The 19120-nt window shown below is 40.4% G+C and overlaps 2 protein-coding genes across 3 annotated transcripts in view; one reads left to right on the forward strand and one right to left on the reverse strand.

The window, feature by feature from the left end:
- LOC126836037 (lysine-specific histone demethylase 1A) overlaps positions 1-19120 on the reverse strand; it is a 414770-nt gene that overhangs the window by 194765 nt on the left and 200885 nt on the right. The window lies entirely within an intron of this gene.
- Positions 12768-17648, forward strand: LOC126836036 (toll-like receptor Tollo). The gene has a single exon (XM_050568997.1). It carries the CDS (start codon positions 13150-13152, stop codon positions 16909-16911), a length of 3762 nt encoding a protein of 1253 aa, XP_050424954.1. The 5' UTR covers positions 12768-13149; the 3' UTR covers positions 16912-17648.

A 19120-nucleotide genomic window follows, 5' to 3' on the forward strand; every position in this document is an offset into this window, starting at 1 on the left:
TACATAAAAAGCTTATCGCGGCAAGTGTATGTGTACAATGCCTCTACACACTATCCGTGCGATAACCCCATTAACTAAGACACGTGTGTGCCTTAACCCGTACGGTATGAACATTGTTATGAGTACAATCTATTAGGCCTGATCTTGAAATATAGCACACAAAATGCATCAACGCATGCCGGAGACTTACACAGCACGTGCGAGCAAGCGTTGATGCAAGTGTTGCATCTGGCGAGCAAATCATAGCGCACGGTTTAATATGGATTTTTATTATTATTATTATTAAATTATTTGATGAGTTCGATACTTTGATGCTCTCTTACGGCGAAGGTTGTAAACAAAAAACTAAAAAATACACCACCGAGGTGAATTCCAGGCGTAAGTTCGCGTAATTGGAATTTTTACATTTGAATAGATTCTCTTTTACGGTCTCTTGTAAAAGAAACGGGCCACCATCCCCGCACGCGCGCAATACTTTCCTTATTGATAACAGTGTATATAGACAGCATATACAACTCTACTGGTGTATTGCAGTCTTTGTAGTGAAAAAAAGTAAAATAAAAACACATAAAAATGAAAAAAGCCAACCGCTTAAGTGAGACTTATAAAACAAAATACTGCAAATTAGAAAAAAATAGTTCAATTTGTATGCTACTCTGATATGTTCTATTTTATATCTCCGTAATCCACTACAATATTGTACCCAACGCTTATTTAATTTCTAAATCTCAAACTGTATAACTTAAAGCAGAAGTAGCTGCCTAATAAATATATAACATAAATACGCAAAAATTAAATATGCAACATAGACCATGGTTTTGCTTTAAAATGTTCTGTCGAGGAATTTTTTTTTATTAAAATACCCGTGCCTATATAGATAACCGTTATTTCAGGTCTTTCCCATATGTATAATATTCGCATACATAATTAAATATGACGTTCTACATAATCTTTTAATAAATACAAAAAAAAAACAAAGAAACTGTTTTACTCGTTATACCTTTGTTCGGTTATTCATTTAAACTATACTATTCTCAAACAATGGACAAAGGAATAATTAATAAATACGGTTCTGTGTATTTAAGCAGAACTTTTGACATACATCGATTGAGCTATCTGACTCCATAAGTAAGTCAAAGTATTATGTAGAAGAATACAAACTCAAATAATGCGCGAAGCGACTAACTCAACAGTACACCCTAATAAACTTGATTTCCACGATCAAATGTAATAATAACAATAATGGCCCCGGGTTTAAAATAGTATTAAATTGAATTTACCTTTTAGTTTTAAAGCAAACCGTACCTGTAAAATAGCGGTTTGAACGTTGTACAAGTTAGATTTTAAATTTTAAGTGCCCATTAAAACGACATGTATTTTAAAAAAATGATAATAATAATATTCAGAGGGCATTAAATTATATTGACGATTTTTAACAGTGCAATACAGTCGAGCATATTAGTTACCATATTATAATATACTTAGGAAAACATATCGTTTTTAATGGCGAAAGGTACACGAATAGCCGGGTTTTGACCGGGTCAAATAACAGACAAATTTAATTTCTAGGTAAGATGGATTTTTAAGGTGAAATAAATAACATCATGAGAGACACATTCCGGGGTTTGTCAAAACAGTCTGGACACAGTTTCGAGAGGCAAGCTAATACAATGATACAGGTAGCTAGTACAAATTGTGGGCAAAAGTAAATTACTGTCAAATATCCGGAGTACTTACCTCGCGCTACGTACAGATCCTATCGGCAAACGGGTTGGAAAAAAAATCTATTGTAATATAATATGTTGAATGCAAATAGAAAACGTGCTTCTGTGCTATGTAGTCCGAGGAGGACGGACAAATTCCTTGGGCCGACCAAAAGGATAGTGGTGTGGTGATTATAGGTATAAGACATTTTTAACTTGTAACGGTCGATCAAACGCGGACCACCGCTTCGAGCTAAACGGTCCATTGGCCACCTCTTAAGTAAGTAAGTAAGTATAATATGTATATACCTATACATATTACACAAGCTCCGGTGTCAACAACAATAACACTATAATATATTATATTAAAACGGCCACCGACAAAGTCGTCGGGTCGTTATTGATGACGTGTATTTGTTGTAGTACAATATATGTATATATATATATATATATATATATAGTATTATACATTTTTTTTTCCTTCCTCGCCTAAAGACCATACTATCGTGCCTACTCTTATCGTTCGGGTGGCCCCCGTTCACGTACAGGTTGTCAACGCCGCAGTCGTTAAATAGAAGACCGTGTCGCGGTGCAAATCAATTTTTATGGTCAACGCCAAAATACGTCATTTATATTCTCTTGTACAAACAATGGCGGCGGCCATCAGGCATACCTAACAACAACGCATAGTAGTCATTCGGCGAAGGAATAACAAAAAAAAATGTTTTAAAAAAAAAATAGTTATAATAATAATGACCTAAAACCAACACACACACACACACACGAAGGGCGCAAGTTCTCGTCTATTGTCGAGTGTTAGACGACCCGCAACACATAATGATCATCATCTGGGCACTGTGGTTTATACGGAGCGCGGTTGGCAACGTCGTTAATGAATGTTAAAATGACTGCAATAGATATAATAGATGAATTTTAGGCGACATCGATAGTCCTTCGCATCCGGGTTTGTTATACACTGGTTCTACCCCTATACAACACCGCACGGTACACAGTAGTAGGTACCTACTACGACCTATTGTGTCGCTGTCCCGTCCGGTATAACACATTGTATGCTGCTGTAGCTACAGTTACACACCGTGTTGCGCGTAATCCAAGATAACAATATCACACTATAGCTTTGAGGGCGCACAAAAATGATTAACGTCTAGGTCCGGGTCTTACAACGACGACGGCGGCAACAACAACACAAAAAGAAGAAAAAAAAGGTTTACCGAGACCGATATAGGCTAGAGATGATAAATGATCGATCGCAACCAACCTTATAACGTCATTAACCCGAGCTGCTGCTCCTAATGGTCTCGTGACTCTGACTTACCGGAAAACTCGGTCACATGATACACGTGTTACGAAGGACACTGCAGAGACAAACGGGTCGTCTTCTGTGCACGATGCGCAAACCATCAGAACGGTAGTAAAATTGAATTGCACGAACGTCTAAAGGCTAAACACTGCAACCGAACTAGTCAAACTTACACTGATAAAAATTAACGCGGGGAAGATGCTTATCACTTAAAAACGCGGCCGCCATCTTCTTAAATCTACGCCACTACAATGTATCTACCATCAGATACATTATCATTATTAGTTGTGTAGGATTATAACACAATACAATACTAAATAGATTTTACAAATAGTCACTTTTCTGTTTAAATTAAAAGTAGTGACCCTTCTGTTTTTATCTATTCTGTGCTTACACCGTCCGTCTGGTAAACGGTCCGCATGACATTAAGGCTCTCAAACGATGTTGGGCAAAAACTGAATACTGATCAATTCAATCATAATCATACGATGACATATTTTGAGACTAAGGTTATCTTTAGTCTTAACTAGCCATAACTCTTACTATACTTGGTGTTTTAAAACATCTCACTAATAGATGAATTATTTGTAGTTTATAGGCATTTATTAAGACCATAATATATTTCTCTAAGAAATATTAAAAAGGCCAAATCTTCGTAGGCCATCTAGTATATTTCTATGTAATAACTTAACAAAGAAAACATAAGGTCGGTTGAAAAACATGTAGGTAATAAGTTATCATATTATTATGATATTTCATCGATTTTTTTTAGCTTTAAATTTGAACCCAAAGTGAGGATATACACTTAAGTTTCACATGCCAATGACCATTTTTGTTTAGTGAGGGACAAATAGAACTTTACAACAAGATTTGACTTACATCAAATTCAAATTATTTTTGGGGGATTTGTTTTATCCGGGATTTTCTCTATAGCACGTCTAGTTATTTTTTAAATCGCCCCCCATCCAAATTGTGAGCAAATTTTAAGTCAGCGTGCCAATGATATTGTAACCAGTTGTATGACATCAGTGACCGAGTTTACCTAAAATAAAAATCTATCAGCGACCGAAGACTTGGGTACCTACTGGCACTACGAAGATCATTTATTATAGTGACCCAAACCATACGGTTTTTATTCAACCAAAAAACACATCTATTTACTATTATGTCACTTACCCAAAGTATTGTGTGCTGATCGACATAATACTATATTTCGATGTAATAACAATATTGTAAACGTACCTGAAAAAAAGAAAACCAGCATTAGTATACAGCGTCAGATTATTTATCATTATTGTTATTGTTCATATTATAAATTATTTTGTACAAAAATAGATTTTAAAAAAATATAACCGAAACAAGGATAGACCGTTTATGTACGGCTCGGAGGCGACACATGTTCCTTAAGCGTTCTACTGTACGTCTTGTGGTCGTCTTTTTACCGCGGTCTCCCCGGCGTTTCTCCTCGGGGAACGCGTTCCGTCGTTAATAGGCACCCCCCCGCCCACCAAAACCGTGTTAATGGTGCGTCCTGTAGGATACTTTTAAAAATAACGCAATATTATTCTTCGGCGGACGGGCCAACGGTGTTTCGGTTTGTGTGATTTATGTACTCGAACGGATGCCCCGTTCTCCTTCCTATTATATATATACATAATATAGTAATGGCAGCATTATAATAATGTGTATAATACACACACACATATATACTAATATTAATAATGATGATTGCGCCCCGTAGTGACTGCCGCGGACGACAGGAAAGGCAAAACACGCTCTACACGTGTGCGCCGATCCTGTGAGGGGACGACGGTCGTGATGAAAATACAGCACAAGTAATATATATGTGTATAAGATATTGTCTGGCAGTAGACTTCGACAGGAGTGTTTGCAACATGCGCGTTTCCCGGCCTGCCCATTAGCGGTATACTTAAGTCATAACCACATCAGCCAGGTATGGGCCCAAATACTCTAGAACCGCAGTTCTGAAATTGCAATTTTCCAGATGGCTGCTGGATTGTATCCGGTCTATAGTGCGGTCCGTTCTAACGAAATTTTATCCTATGAATTTATTGTCAAAATGCTTCTATAATGTACAGGTAGACCGGGTTAAGTTAGATTTTTCATACAAACCTACAAAATATTATATAAAGGTGCCTCTCTTGCTGTTGGCGTGCGACTTATAAGGCTGTTGTACGAAAATAATAAGAATAAAGAAAAAAAAAACTGTACCAATTAGGTTCGAAAATTCTGTCCAAGACCCGACATCCTCGAGACACAAACATTGTTTGTGCGGAACTCCTTAATAACATATTATTTAATAAGGAGTGCCGTTACAAAAACACAAAAGCCTAGATTGAAACAATTAAGACAATTACCGTGAAACGGTTGAATGACATTAAATAAAAAGAAAAACCTCGTGTACATTATTCCTATTACTATATCAATATAAGGAATAATAAAACAAAAGCCACCAGACGAACACGCCATGTTTAATTAAGGTTTACGGTCGGCGGTATTTGTTAATTGCTAGTGTGAACAAAATACATATAGTATAGTATGGTTTCAGAAAACTCCCAAACCGATAACCCGTTAATATTGTTATTATCTCAAGTAGGTAAGTTTTAAAAATATATAACATTATTATAAACTGTCTCATATATGCCTAGACGAACCAACCGCCGTGAGTTGTAATATTTTATACTAGTTACTATTACCCGTATTCTATATAATGTACACAATATATTATAGGTGAACACTGCTATTATTAATAATAATAGTTCACCTAGGTAACATTGGTAATGCGATGCGGATACACATTCATAGTGAACGCAACTGGAGTAGAAAAACGCAATAGTAATCGATGGTCGTTGAATTTATCAGACCACAAAATGTCAAATTGTATAGCGACCTTTTTTTAGATGTATTATACTTTTTTCTTTTTTTTTTTTAACTAAAAAGTGATCACCGTAAAAATAGCACGAGACCGTTTTTGGTAGTGTACCGCGCGATCGCCTTGCAATTTTTTATTATTATTATTATTGTAAACGATGTGTATTTTGAACGCTGACCATTGTGTGTCAGGTGTCCAGTACACAATAAACCGATGACGTTATGCCTGTATGATAATAAACCAAAAATACATATTTCATTAACAACAAAAAAAAAATGATTTGCTTTGTCAGCGTCTCAAGAGAATACTGCAACGACGGCCGAGGCGCAATGGGACCTGAAACGTCTTGACACGTACCTATTGAAATCGGTGCCCTTTTTTTCCATATGAAAATTACATCAGACCTTAAATATTACACACGTCATTTGCGTGCGCTGGTCATCGTCAATGGACATCCCACGAGGAAATACTATTGCCCGTCTTGCTAAACGTTTAAAAAAAAAAAAAAAAGACAGCCCACACGTGCTATTATACAGATGCCAAAACACCCATTGCATTTCATACTTACAGAACGCTGCGCTCAGTTACTACTAGGCTAGGACTAGGAATTTGATACACATTTTTTACATTGAAAATTTTAGACCATAAATATTTTTAGGTATTTTATTGTGTAGTTTCAAATTACTAATTTGAACAGCACAAAACGACCCTTACAAAATAATTAAACGAACACCTTAGATCAATTTTTTTTTTCAAATAACACTAACTGTTTGTCTATTTTTATCTTTTAGTCGATTAGAAGATAAATTATTATCGTGATGACATAACAAAGCCTCAAATGCTGAGTGTGTTAAAAACGTTGAGCCCGTCACTGTGTAAGCTGTCTCAACAGGCGTTAAGTGATGACAGAACTACCCGAAACGGCGCCGTCAAAGAATTATTGCGTTATTATACGCAGTTGTGTCAAGCCAAAAATCACTACACGACTCGTTTGAACAGCTGTCGTTATTATAGTTGTACAATAGAAATAATTATAAAAATAAATAATCACACAAAAACGTTACAAAAATAGTATAATTGTTCTGGTAGTTAGTTCAGCCAAATTTACCGTTTTTCTTTACATAATAAGTCTGTCAGTGTTGGTCGGTTCAAAAGTATTATATTTTGTTCATTCAGCATTATTATTTTCTAACATGACATTGTTGATGGTACGACTTAACCTACTATTTTTGGTTTTTTTTTCACCTAAAACAACTCATTCAAACTCCTACAATATAATATAATTGACAAAATCAATAACCGGGTTACCATTGGAGAACCGCTCGTTACCGCGTCTTGCTATACCTACAGTGTGTACGTTATTAATTAAAAAAGCGTACCTACACATCTTATACCTTATACAGAGACCGTGTGTTAACAAACGCCGCGCGGTATCTTGGCGGACTTGGACGATGATATCTATTGAAAAATGCGGTCACTCGCAGCCGTATCGGAATGGTATGGAAAAAAACCAACGGCGGATCTTCTTGAACGTTGTAGAGATTGTGGACACATGAGCACCACATATTATAAGTTATACAAACACAAACACACACAGTGTTATCACATATAGCGCACAAAAGGATGGCCCCGACGACCTTTGCTGTCGGGTTTTCGGTCACGATTCGTTTGTGTCCTTATGCGAAGAAGAAAACTGAGCAATATCGGTTTCTATTTTGTTATCGTTCAAAAAGGGGTAAAAAAAAAAAAAAAATACAAACAAACACCGGTTTTCGCATCCAGGCGGCTTCTTTCTTATATGAACAGTATATAGTACATATATAGTGGCATCGTGTGCTTTAAGCTCCGTTGCTTCCATATTGATATTTTTTTTTTTTTTTGCTTCATTCTATCGACAGACGATCACAGCCGTGTGTGTATTGTATATTATAATCATATTTATAACCTAACCGAATCGAGATTTCCACGAGACTCGTTATCATCAGAGCTGGTCCACTGCGGCCGTCTTCGGATGTTCGTATGTCTAAGACAAGTCCTCAAGTCCTGGAACTTCACGCAACATCCGCGAAAGGGGTGCGCGGACACAAGTATAAATAGAAGCATCGACAAATGGACTTGGAAGTATAATAATATGTACGGGATTCGTGACCGGGCCGATGGCATGCGGCTTATCGATATGTCCTCCTGCTGTTTGTAGCGCATTATGTGAGGGGAATTGAATTTTTCGCTCCAACGAATCGACCGGGATAACATATTACAATAATGTATGTACATACAAACGGACAGATTAATTGAAAATCCGCACGTTAAACGGCCACACTCTTCCCCTTTGGTGCACAGCAATAGTATAAAATATATATTTAGAAACGAACATTGGTATTTTTTTTTTCTCTGAAATCCTATTAAACAGATTTTAATTTCAATTAAGTCACATTCTGTTTGGCTTAGCAAATTACCTTATGCCCGCAACGCAAACACAAAAAGCAATTTTCAAACCGCCACAACAACCTATATACTTAGGCGTTTGTTTACACAGTCCGCATGTTGAAATTTCTCTATTTATTGAAATCCAATAACGTTTTCCTGGTAGTTTTTTTTTTTTTTAAATAACTGACCCAATATCGTATTACTCGAGTACAATTTAATCTAATCAAACATATGCCACGGAAATTGTATTGTCCGAGTCCGACAATTGCAGAAGACCACACAACAATGGTATAGGTCGAGAACAAAAAAAAAAAATGCCAAGTGCCAATCAACGGATGACCGAAAGCGGACATATTGTTCAACAGTCTTGTAAACCAGTTCGAGTTACAAAAATCTGCCAGGTTAGGTTACGTTTTTTAGTTTACTCCATCAACTTGTAAGTAACTAAGTTGATTATGTTATATTGAAACAACTTTATTTATGTATAAAAAAAAAAATTTTAAAATAGGAAGTTTACAAATCAACAGTGTTTTTTTGTTAAAACCGTTAAAACCTTCAAAAATTCGTTTCAAACTAATTACAATAATAAGCTGATAAAAATTATTTTATTCTGAATAAGTTTAAAGAAAACATACAATTAAGGATACCAAAAAAAAAAAAAACTAAAAGGAGTCTAAAATTGTTTAGAGAATCACTTTAATTACAAAGATGATGAGATTTTCAGTTGCTCATTTTAGAAAATAGTTTAATAACAATCTACATTAAACGACATAAATTAAGTCACTCGTTTTCTGTGAGTTGTGTAAAACTTAACTACACCGAAAAAATGACATAGTTAATGGTAGGGACACAATACATTTGTGTTTAGTTCGAATAACTAAATAAATAGTTAGGCCGACTAATTATTTAGCTTAAGCTCAACTATACATTTATTTTAGTCGGGTCAACCATGTATTTTTTTCCTTGCATCTCAAAGAATGTAAACATCAACTAATAAACGTTGAACACAAACAAATGACCGAATTTAAGACACCAAGCGTCCGACTCAAAGGCAGTGGCTTTTTTATTTTTCGTGTATCGGCGGCGCGTACCGCGTGTAGGCACTTACATTACCTATACCTATATTTTTCTTTGCTCTTTCTATACTTTAATTTTTTACCTATAAGGTTGTCGACATCGTTAACTCCTCCCGTACGCGTTGTAATTACACGGGTCCACGTGTGGGTTTAATGACAACCGAGCATTATAATATCGTTATCAGATCGCTGTCGTTCGGCGTACCTACCTATGGTGTCCCGGCAATGCCTCCGAGGAAGCGAGCCTAGTTGATAAAAAAAACTGAAAAAATAAAATAACCGTCCGTTTAATTACCAACACACACGCCTTGTCTCCGGGCCAGTCGTTCCGATAATATAATGACGGCTGCTGAAGGGTTTGCCGTCCAACTCGGTCGGTACACACACACACACACTTGTAAAAAAAAAAAATCCACTCAACCCTCTTGAAACAACAACATAAACTCATCTATCCATTAGCCGGCGTAATTGGAAAAAGAAAAAACAACAATAATAACCAAAAAAACCGAGTGATTTGTTTTTATCCGCGCGATTAGACAGTTCTATATTATTGTAATGTCGGTTTGTTGTTTTTTTTTTCATTTCTTTTTAAATTAATCAACGGCCCGGCCAACAGCTGAACGCCGTCAACTCGGATTCGTTCGGCTGTCGTCGTAGCCGGAGGTCTGAATTTTGGCGTATTAAAAAATTGGCATTTTTTTTTTATCCCACAAGCAACAGTTAAATGAAGCGCGTGACTTATGGGCCGTAAAAAAATACCACACTAATTTCGTGTCTAATGATATGAGAACACATATTATATTGTATACGGCAAAGGAGGGACCGTTTAACTCACACCGCGAGAGTCGCTATAAATCATATAGCGGTGGTACTGCCTAGTGGTCGTTTTTTTTGTCAAGACTTAAAAACGCATTTTTTAACAGTGTATAAATTATTACAACCGCCGCAGTCGTCACCTGGCACGACGATCGTTCAGGTGGTGTTCATAAGGTTTTTAGGGTGAACGTTTTTAGCACGGGTCGTCGTCGACGAAGCATATTATAATATGTATATAAGGAAAAGAATAATATAAGACCGGGCAACCGTCGTCGAGGGCAGTTCAGTAGAGTATAATATTGTGTCTACAAGTACAACAGAACCCTCCGTTTTCATTAAATACCGTATATACACTTACAGAAACGGTAACGAGGGCCGGCCGGTTCCTTTACGGACTCCGCGCCGGCACAAAGGTAAAGATAATATATAGACGTCAAATTAGATACAAAAGGAGGACATCGGTCAGGGCTGCGGGGTGGCCCCGGTCAGTGGGGACGGACGAGCAGAGTAAATATTTTCAAGAAAACGACCGACAGGTGAAATGGATACTGCGAATATGTCATAGCAACTGTATACGTTACACGTGGTCGATGGGTACTTGAGCCGAAAACGATCTATATGTCGCAAACGCGTTGTACTTACAAGATTTCAATCGGTTGAAAAAAAAAAAAGAAGAATACTTATTTTTTAGATTGTAGTAACAACCCTTTTGACGGCACCCAAACGGTATTCGACGCAGCGATTCCGTTGCCAAGACATTCCTGTGTATGGATTAACATATTATACTTACACATGTTATTAGCAAACTCCTGCTACAACAAGTGAGAAATTCGTTTCAGACGGCAACACGTCTTTCTTTCGTGTCGTACACCACTAGGAGGGCGGTTCTACGTTACTAGAAGTGTATTTTAATATTAGACAAATTGACCTAACCTAACCATCAACGGCTGCTTAAAATATAAATTATATTTTTTTCAGCTACACTTGTTCGTCGTGCCTTGTCAATACACTGTCAGCTGTTGTCTAAAAGCATTCCGGTATAAATCCGGGCAAGACCGTGGTTATAAAAAAATAAGAAACTTCGTTCCAAAAACATTTTAATGTGTGATTTTTTTTTTTTTTTTGTGGTATAGAATGTTTAAAAACCTGTCGGCCGGCTTGTTGTAGATAACATGTGTTCGAACCACGACACGCTTAAAACGCTTCGTGCAAATACCTATTAACAATAGGCCGGTGCGAAATCAATGTGTATCCTCGAGCGTTTCTTCAGCTTGAATCTTTTGCTTTACTCTACCGACCGAGCCTTAACGCATTGACCGAAATTATGTTTCGACTATTGCCCGAGGTGTCCAAGCGATTCGGACCGTCTTATTACATTAACTGTTATAATATATACCCGCGATATAGCCTATCCGACTCTCTGAACGCGTCGACGGAGTTTTACTAATAATAATAATACAATTATTATCTCGGTAAACGATTGACGCCCAACGTGTAACGTTATACAGATCAGGTTGGAATTTACTCATTATAACACAATAATGGGCTGTTAAGACAATAGTTTTTGTCGACTTAAATCGATTCGGCAGCACGCTGTGCCGTACAAGGTTTTTTTTCCGCCGAGTTCACACGAACGCTCATCATCAACAGCATCGCATGAGCAATATTATAATAATATTATACCGAGGATGGGGGAGGGTTAAAAATATCCCCTCGGTCGCTTTTACCTGCCGTCGTTTAACAACAATAATAACAATAGTTCAACAACGACGAATAATAATATTATCGTAACGAGTTGTGGACCACTCGTCAACGTTCATTACGCGCCGCCGTTGTCGACAGGGCAAAAAAAAAATACAATTTTTTTTTTTTTCATCGAATAAAACACACACAGACAGTTTTTTTGGCCACCAATAATATTGAAAAATAATAACGTCTTAAAAAAAAAATAAACGCATTGTCATTAAAACATTTTTAAATTGAAAATCATCTAGATAACACGCGTTATTCGTGTAAGAGTTATTCGAATAAACAAATTATTGGAATAATTAAAAAAAAAAAATATTATTTATATAGTTTGTTTTTTTCGAGTAATTATATTGAAAAACATCATCACGTGTAGACACCTAATAGGAAGACAATTTTCTTATTCGAATGAGACAACTGCATTTCGACAATCGTCTAACGAGCCGACCCGACCGAGTACGGCTGTCCACTGACGCAGAGTGCACCGCGACGGCGATGCTGCAGCAACAGTCGATCGGTGAACCTGAAAATACACATTATCCTATACCGTACGTGTGGAGGGGACACGATATTATATATATATATGTTAAGTAGGTGTTAAAAGTGTACCGGCCGGAGCAGCGCGTACGTGGAAACAAGACGACCCTGGCGGCGGTTATATAGGCGTAGAGAAGCAACAACGAGATCACGTTTAACCGCGTGGAAGGGGAACGCGGCTGCGGCGATCGGCGTACGGCCGCGGCGGCAACCAGTCCTCGCATAATATTCAGTCTTCGAGTGCCGACCGACCGACTTGGTTTGTGTGCGCGTGCGTGTCTTGTCGTTTAACGTGTGCTGGTCGTCGTCCGTCGTGGAAAATAGTTTTTTTTTTTTTTTATATATATATATAATATTTTTACGTTCTACTGTTGGTGTTGAATTTTGTGTAGAAAATCGTTCGGCACCAAAAATGGATTATATCGTTCGCCGGCCGTCGTCGAGTGCGTTCGCTGCGAGTGTTGTTGTCGTTGCGGTCGCGTCGTAGCCGTTCGTTGATGTCTCTCACGCTCGGTCGAGAACAATAATAATTGTCTAAATGGTGTTCAGGTGATAGAATTAAAAAAGTGTTTCGGGCATTTTTTTGTGCGTTTCCTTCCAAGTGTTCTTCCGTTAATCTCGGGTGTTATCATGGCACTAACGTACGCCACGGTGCTGATGAGCTCGGTGCTGCTGGTCATGTCGGCCTCGCTCAGCAAGACCCTGCGGCACAAGCCGCCCAACGAGTGCGAGTGGCTGGCCGTGACCGCGTACGGCGACGAGTCGATCGCGTCGCAGACGGTGTCCGACGAACAAGAAGTGGCGCTGCACTGTCGGGTGCGCACGATGAACTCGGAACTGGAAAAGACCAACTTCAGCATAATCCAGCCGCAGTACACGGTTAAGCTGCGGATCGAGTGCAACGCACAGCTGTACCTGCTCAGCTCGCTGGGCGTGGGCACGTTCCAGACGCTCATCGACCTCAAGGAGCTGTCCATCGAGTCGTGCAAGCTCAACAACCTGGTGCCCGACGCGTTCCGCGGGCTCAGGCAGCTCCGCAACCTGACCATCGTCACGCACAACAACGACTGGCCGTCCGTCAACATGCAGCTGCAGCCGGACACGTTTCTCGACGAGCTCAGCATGCTCGAACGGCTGGACCTGAGCCACAACAACATGGCCAAACTGCCGGAGGCCGTTTTCTGTTCGCTGCAGAACCTCGTCTACCTGAACCTGACCCGTAACCGGCTCAGGCATCTGGAACTGTTCCATTTCGGTTCTTCCGGCCAACACAAGTGCGGCGGCAACCTGCAAGTGCTCGACTTGTCGTACAACAATTTCGACTCGATCAACTCGCAAGTGTTGTCGCACTTGTCCAACCTGCAAGAGCTGTACCTGCAGGGCAACGTCATATCCGTCATAGGCGACCACGGTTTCGACGGGCTGTCCGCGCTCAACGTGATCAACATGGCCTCCAACCGACTAGTCAACTTAGCGCCCGAACTGTTCGCCGACTGCCGCGAACTGCACGAGGTTTACTTGCAGAACAACACCATCAACGTGTTGGCGCCCGGTCTGTTTAACGATCTGTCGCATCTTTTGGTCTTGGACTTGTCCGAGAATCAGCTGACGGAAGAGTGGGTGAACGCGGCCACGTTCACCGGTCTCGTGCGCCTAGTCCTGCTCAGCCTGTCCAACAACAACATCACCAAGTTGGACTCGGTGATATTCCGCGACTTATACCGGCTGCGGTCGTTGCGGCTGGACAACAACGGCGTCCAGTACCTGCCGGAGAACGTGTTCGCGTCGCTGACGGACATGAGAACGTTGGTGCTGTCCAGCAACAAATTGACCCGGGTCGACCAATACACGTTCGACGGACTGCCCTCGTTAAATCAACTCTCGCTGGACAACAATCAGATACAGTACATCGATCCCGAGGCGTTGCGCAACTCTACCGATTTGGAGTACTTGCATCTGAACGGCAACAAGCTGTACGACATACCGGCCGTGCTCAACAACGTGCCCAATCTGAAAACGCTGGACCTGGGCTACAATCAGATCACCGACATATACAACACGTCGTTCCCGGCGATGAACCAGCTGATCGGATTGAAACTATTGAAAAATCAAATATCCAACGTGTCCAAAGGCGTGTTCGACCGGTTGCCCGAATTGCACCTCATCAATTTGGCCAACAACAAAATACAAAAAATCGAACCAGGCACTTTCGACAACAACACGCGCCTGGTGGCCGTCCGGGTGGACGGCAACTATTTGCGCGATGTCGGCGGCCTTTTTTCGAAACTGTCCAACCTTGTTTGGCTGAATATATCCGAAAACTTCCTAGAGTGGTTCGACTACGCGCTCGTCCCGACCGGACTCCAGTGGCTGGACGTGCACGGCAATCAGATCACCGAGCTGGGCAACCACTACGAGCTGGAGACCCAGCTGACCGGGTTCGACGCCAGCCACAACAAGCTGACCGAAATCACCGGCAGTTCCATCCCGGACAAGGTGCAGAACCTGTACCTGTCCAACAATCAGATCTCGAAAATCCAATCGTACGCGTTTTTCAAAAAGCCCAACCTCACGCAAGTCGACCTGACCGGCAACCGGCTGCGGACGCTGACGCCGCAGTCGCTAAGGATATCCACCATACCGCCGGGGCGGCCCATGCCGCAGTTTCAGGTGGGCAACAACCCGTTCGTCTGCGACTGTTCCATGCAATGGCTGCAGTCGTACAGCGTCGAGCCCGACCGGAACAAGCCCAAGTTGGTCGACCTGGACGCGGCCACGTGCGAAGTGATCTACAACCGGGGCGAGTCCAGGGTGTTGCTGAAAGAGGCTTCCGAAGATCAGTTCCTGTGCCAGTACGACATGGAGTGCGCCAAACGGAGCACGTGCGACTGTTGCGACTTTGACGCTTGCGATTGTAAAATGATTTGCCCGACGAACTGCACGTGCTTCCACAGCGTGAGCAGCACTTCGAACGTCGTGGACTGCTCAAGCGCCGGCTACGTGAACCGCTTGCCCGACAAGATACCGATGAACACGACGGTGCTCTACTTGGACGGCAACACCGTCAGAACGTTGAGCACGCACAGTTTTTTGGGCCGGAAAATTCTCAAAGTGCTCTACTTGAACTCGTCCAACGTGGAACGCGTGCAGAACCGCACTTTCCACGGACTGAAAGAGCTCGAAGTGCTCCACTTGGACGATAACCGCATATCCACGCTATACGGTGACGAGTTCTACGGATTGGACAAGCTCAAGGAACTCTATCTGAACCACAATCGGATAACGTACATCAACAGCACGACTTTCCGGTTCCTACAGCAGCTGACCGTGCTCCGGCTGGACCACAACCGCATCACTCAGTTCCCGGTGTGGCGCTTGTCGCCGACGCTCACTCAGTTGACGCTGGCCGAAAACCAATGGAGTTGCAGTTGCGATTTCGTTCAGCAAATGCGCGAGTTCCTCGTGTACGCGGCCGACGCGGTCGTCGACGCCGAACAAGCGCGGTGCGTCGACCACTCGGGCGGTTTCAACATATTCATCAGCGGCGACAACAGCAGCGCCGCGTGCGGGCCCAGCACGCCGTCCATGGAACGACCGTCGAACGGGTCGTCGTTGTCGTCCAACTCGATCGAGGGGGCGCTCAACGGCGGCAACCTGACCGCCCCGACCAAGACGGTCGTTCAGCGGACCGACTTCCAGGACTACATACCCGTGCTGATCGTGTCGTTCTCGGCCGTGTTCTTCGTGGTGGTGGCCGCCATGATGGTGTACGTTTTCCGGCACGAAATGAAAGTCTGGTGCCATTCCCGGTTCGGCGTGCGCATATTCTGCAAGAGCACCGAGTTCGAGATGGACGAGCGCGATAAGCTGTTCGACGCGTTCGTCAGCTACAGCGCCAAGGACGAGGCGTTCGTGGTCGAGGAGCTGGCGCCCATCCTGGAGAACGGCGACCCGTCGTACAAGCTGTGCCTGCACTACAGGGAATTCCCGGCCGGCGGTTACATATCCGACACCATCGTCCAGGCGGTGGAGTCGTCCAAGCGCACCATAATGGTGCTGTCCGAGAACTTCATCAAGTCCGAGTGGTGCCGGTACGAGTTCAAGTCGGCCCATCACCAGGTGCTCCGGGACAAGCGCAAGCGGCTGATCGTCATACTCCTGGGCGAGGTGCCCAACAAGGACCTGGACCCGGACATCCGGCTGTACCTGAAGACCAACTCGTACTTGCAGTGGGGCGACAAGCACTTTTGGGAGAAACTCAAGTTCGCGCTTCCGGACGTGCCCAACAACCAGAGGCCGAAAAACATCAACCATAAACACCATCACCACCATCACCATCACCACAGAGGGGTGCACAACAACTACTCGCGACCGCTTGCCATACACATATAACAACGATCACGTAATACCTACTTATCTTAATTATTATTATTATTATTATTTTATTAAAAAAGACATTTGTGATATTAGATAGTGACTAACTGTAAATTAAAAACAATATATTATTATAATGTACAGTGTATTATACGGTGTAAAATACCGACCATTCCTGAGTAATTATTATATATTTTGTACGATTATTATTAAAAATGTGTCTTTTGATAACCTCTTTTTTAAAACCTTTTTTTTTTTTTGTAAAATAAAAAATTGTATAGAATATTAAAATTTTAGAGAGAGAGTCCTCCCGCTCCTCCTTCAAGTCATTACTATTAGGATAAAAATCGATTGTTTTTCTATTTCTATTGTTTTGTAGCTCTTTCAAATAAAAATAACTTAAAATTTTTACACTATTTCAAACTATTTTCCTCTACAAATCGAAATGTTGTGTAAGTGTCCAAGCGAAAATATATTTATTGATTATAAAATTTATATAAAAAAAGGCAGGTGCCATTTGCACAGGGTCGGTTTGTAGGTAAATTAAAAATTATTAATTCATGTCACGGGGTTAGTTACCTAGTCTTAAGACATTTCTTGTACTTTAACCCGACATAAAAATTATTGTAAAATCTGATATCCATAAAAATATTATTATGTAACTAAGAAAATTGCCATTATTTTCATTTGTTTTATTATTATTATTATTATTTATTTCTTGTACGAAGACTATAAAATCTAGATATTAGAAAATTGTTGTGATATAATTTTTTTTTTTTGTTAATCGTATTGACTGAAACTTGTTTGAGTAAAAAAAAAAAAAATAATTCAGTGAATAATAAAAGAAAACAAATAATTAATTAATTCGCTCTTGTTTTTATTTATTATTATTTTAATGTAAATCATCAACAGCTGTCCCGTTCGACGCGTTGCTAGTTTTCAAGAGTAATATCTGGTACATAGTATAATATATATTATCATCGTATTATGTAACAATTTGAGTGTGTAAAAAAATTAAATACATAAAAAAAAAATTGGTAAGAAAGGTCAAGGTTCTCAAAAAAAAATTACCATCAACGCTTATTTCAAGCAAGGTACAAGGTAAAGGTAAAAACAGTGTTATATTAAAAATATATCACAAATATGCAAATATATTATGTTATATACAAATACAGTATAGTATATATCTTGTACACGTGTATGTATATGTGCGCTCACGCGGTGCTCTAAGTCCTAAGATAGTAGTGTACTGTGTGCTATATATACTACAACTGGTATGACTACATATATATCTAGTGGGTAATATCTATCTTGTGAGGGGCCGCCGACTTAACCCGGTGCAATCCTGCACACACGAATGTGATATCTGATTGTGTCAAAACGCCATAGTGGACGGCAAGGAACCATTGATCATCGCTTGGAGAGATGTTGGCAGATAGAGTCTGGGCGGCGGTGTAATTATATTAAGTCGATTAAAACCGAACAATATTTTTGTTTTTTTTTTTACCGTAAGAAAACAACACTACGGCTCCGGTCGATATAAGTCGAAGACATGAGTAGCGATTTTCTAGTCGGACTGGGACCGACCGTTTATAGATGTGACCTAAGCCGGCAACAAGGTGGCGGCGCTTTCTCCGCTTTGCCCTTTTACTTAACCGGCTCACACGACAAGAACACAATACACACAGCGGCGGCGACGGGACGGATAGCAGGTAATTTTTTTTTTTTCCCCCATTGTTAAGTAACCCCTTTAAAGGGCATATCCCTGGGGCACACTTGGTACTTAGCGCCGCCAATGACGAGAACCAATATTAAAATGTGATTTATAAGTATAGCGCAAAAAAAAAATATTGATATAAGGAAATACATGGTCTGTATACACAAAAATAGTGTACCTACTTTTAAAGTTTAAAGTTATAAAGTTAAAAATATTATTATAAATTTTGTCGCAATTTACTTTGAAATAAATTTTAAGAATATTTTCTCTGAACAGTTTTGTCATTTTAGAAGATAATTTGCCATTTATACTTTTAGCTGAAGGCTTTTGGTTATACACAATTATTATTAATTTTAATAGGAGAGAAATTACATTCGTTTACAATTATAACCCCACTTGACCCTAGACGTAATTTTGTAAGAACTACAAGGTAGTCGCAAAACCTTAAATTTTTTTTTTGGGGGTTTATCCAAACTTACATTACCCGTAGCTTGCCTGTTCTATTTCCTG

Source organism: Adelges cooleyi, unplaced genomic scaffold (genome assembly GCF_023614345.1).
Source record: "Adelges cooleyi isolate 19-005CV unplaced genomic scaffold, UGA_ACOO_1.1 ACOO_flye_CR_arks_rails_tigmint_CR_PRNA_23, whole genome shotgun sequence".
NCBI classification, from domain to species: Eukaryota; Metazoa; Arthropoda; class Insecta; order Hemiptera; family Adelgidae; genus Adelges; species Adelges cooleyi.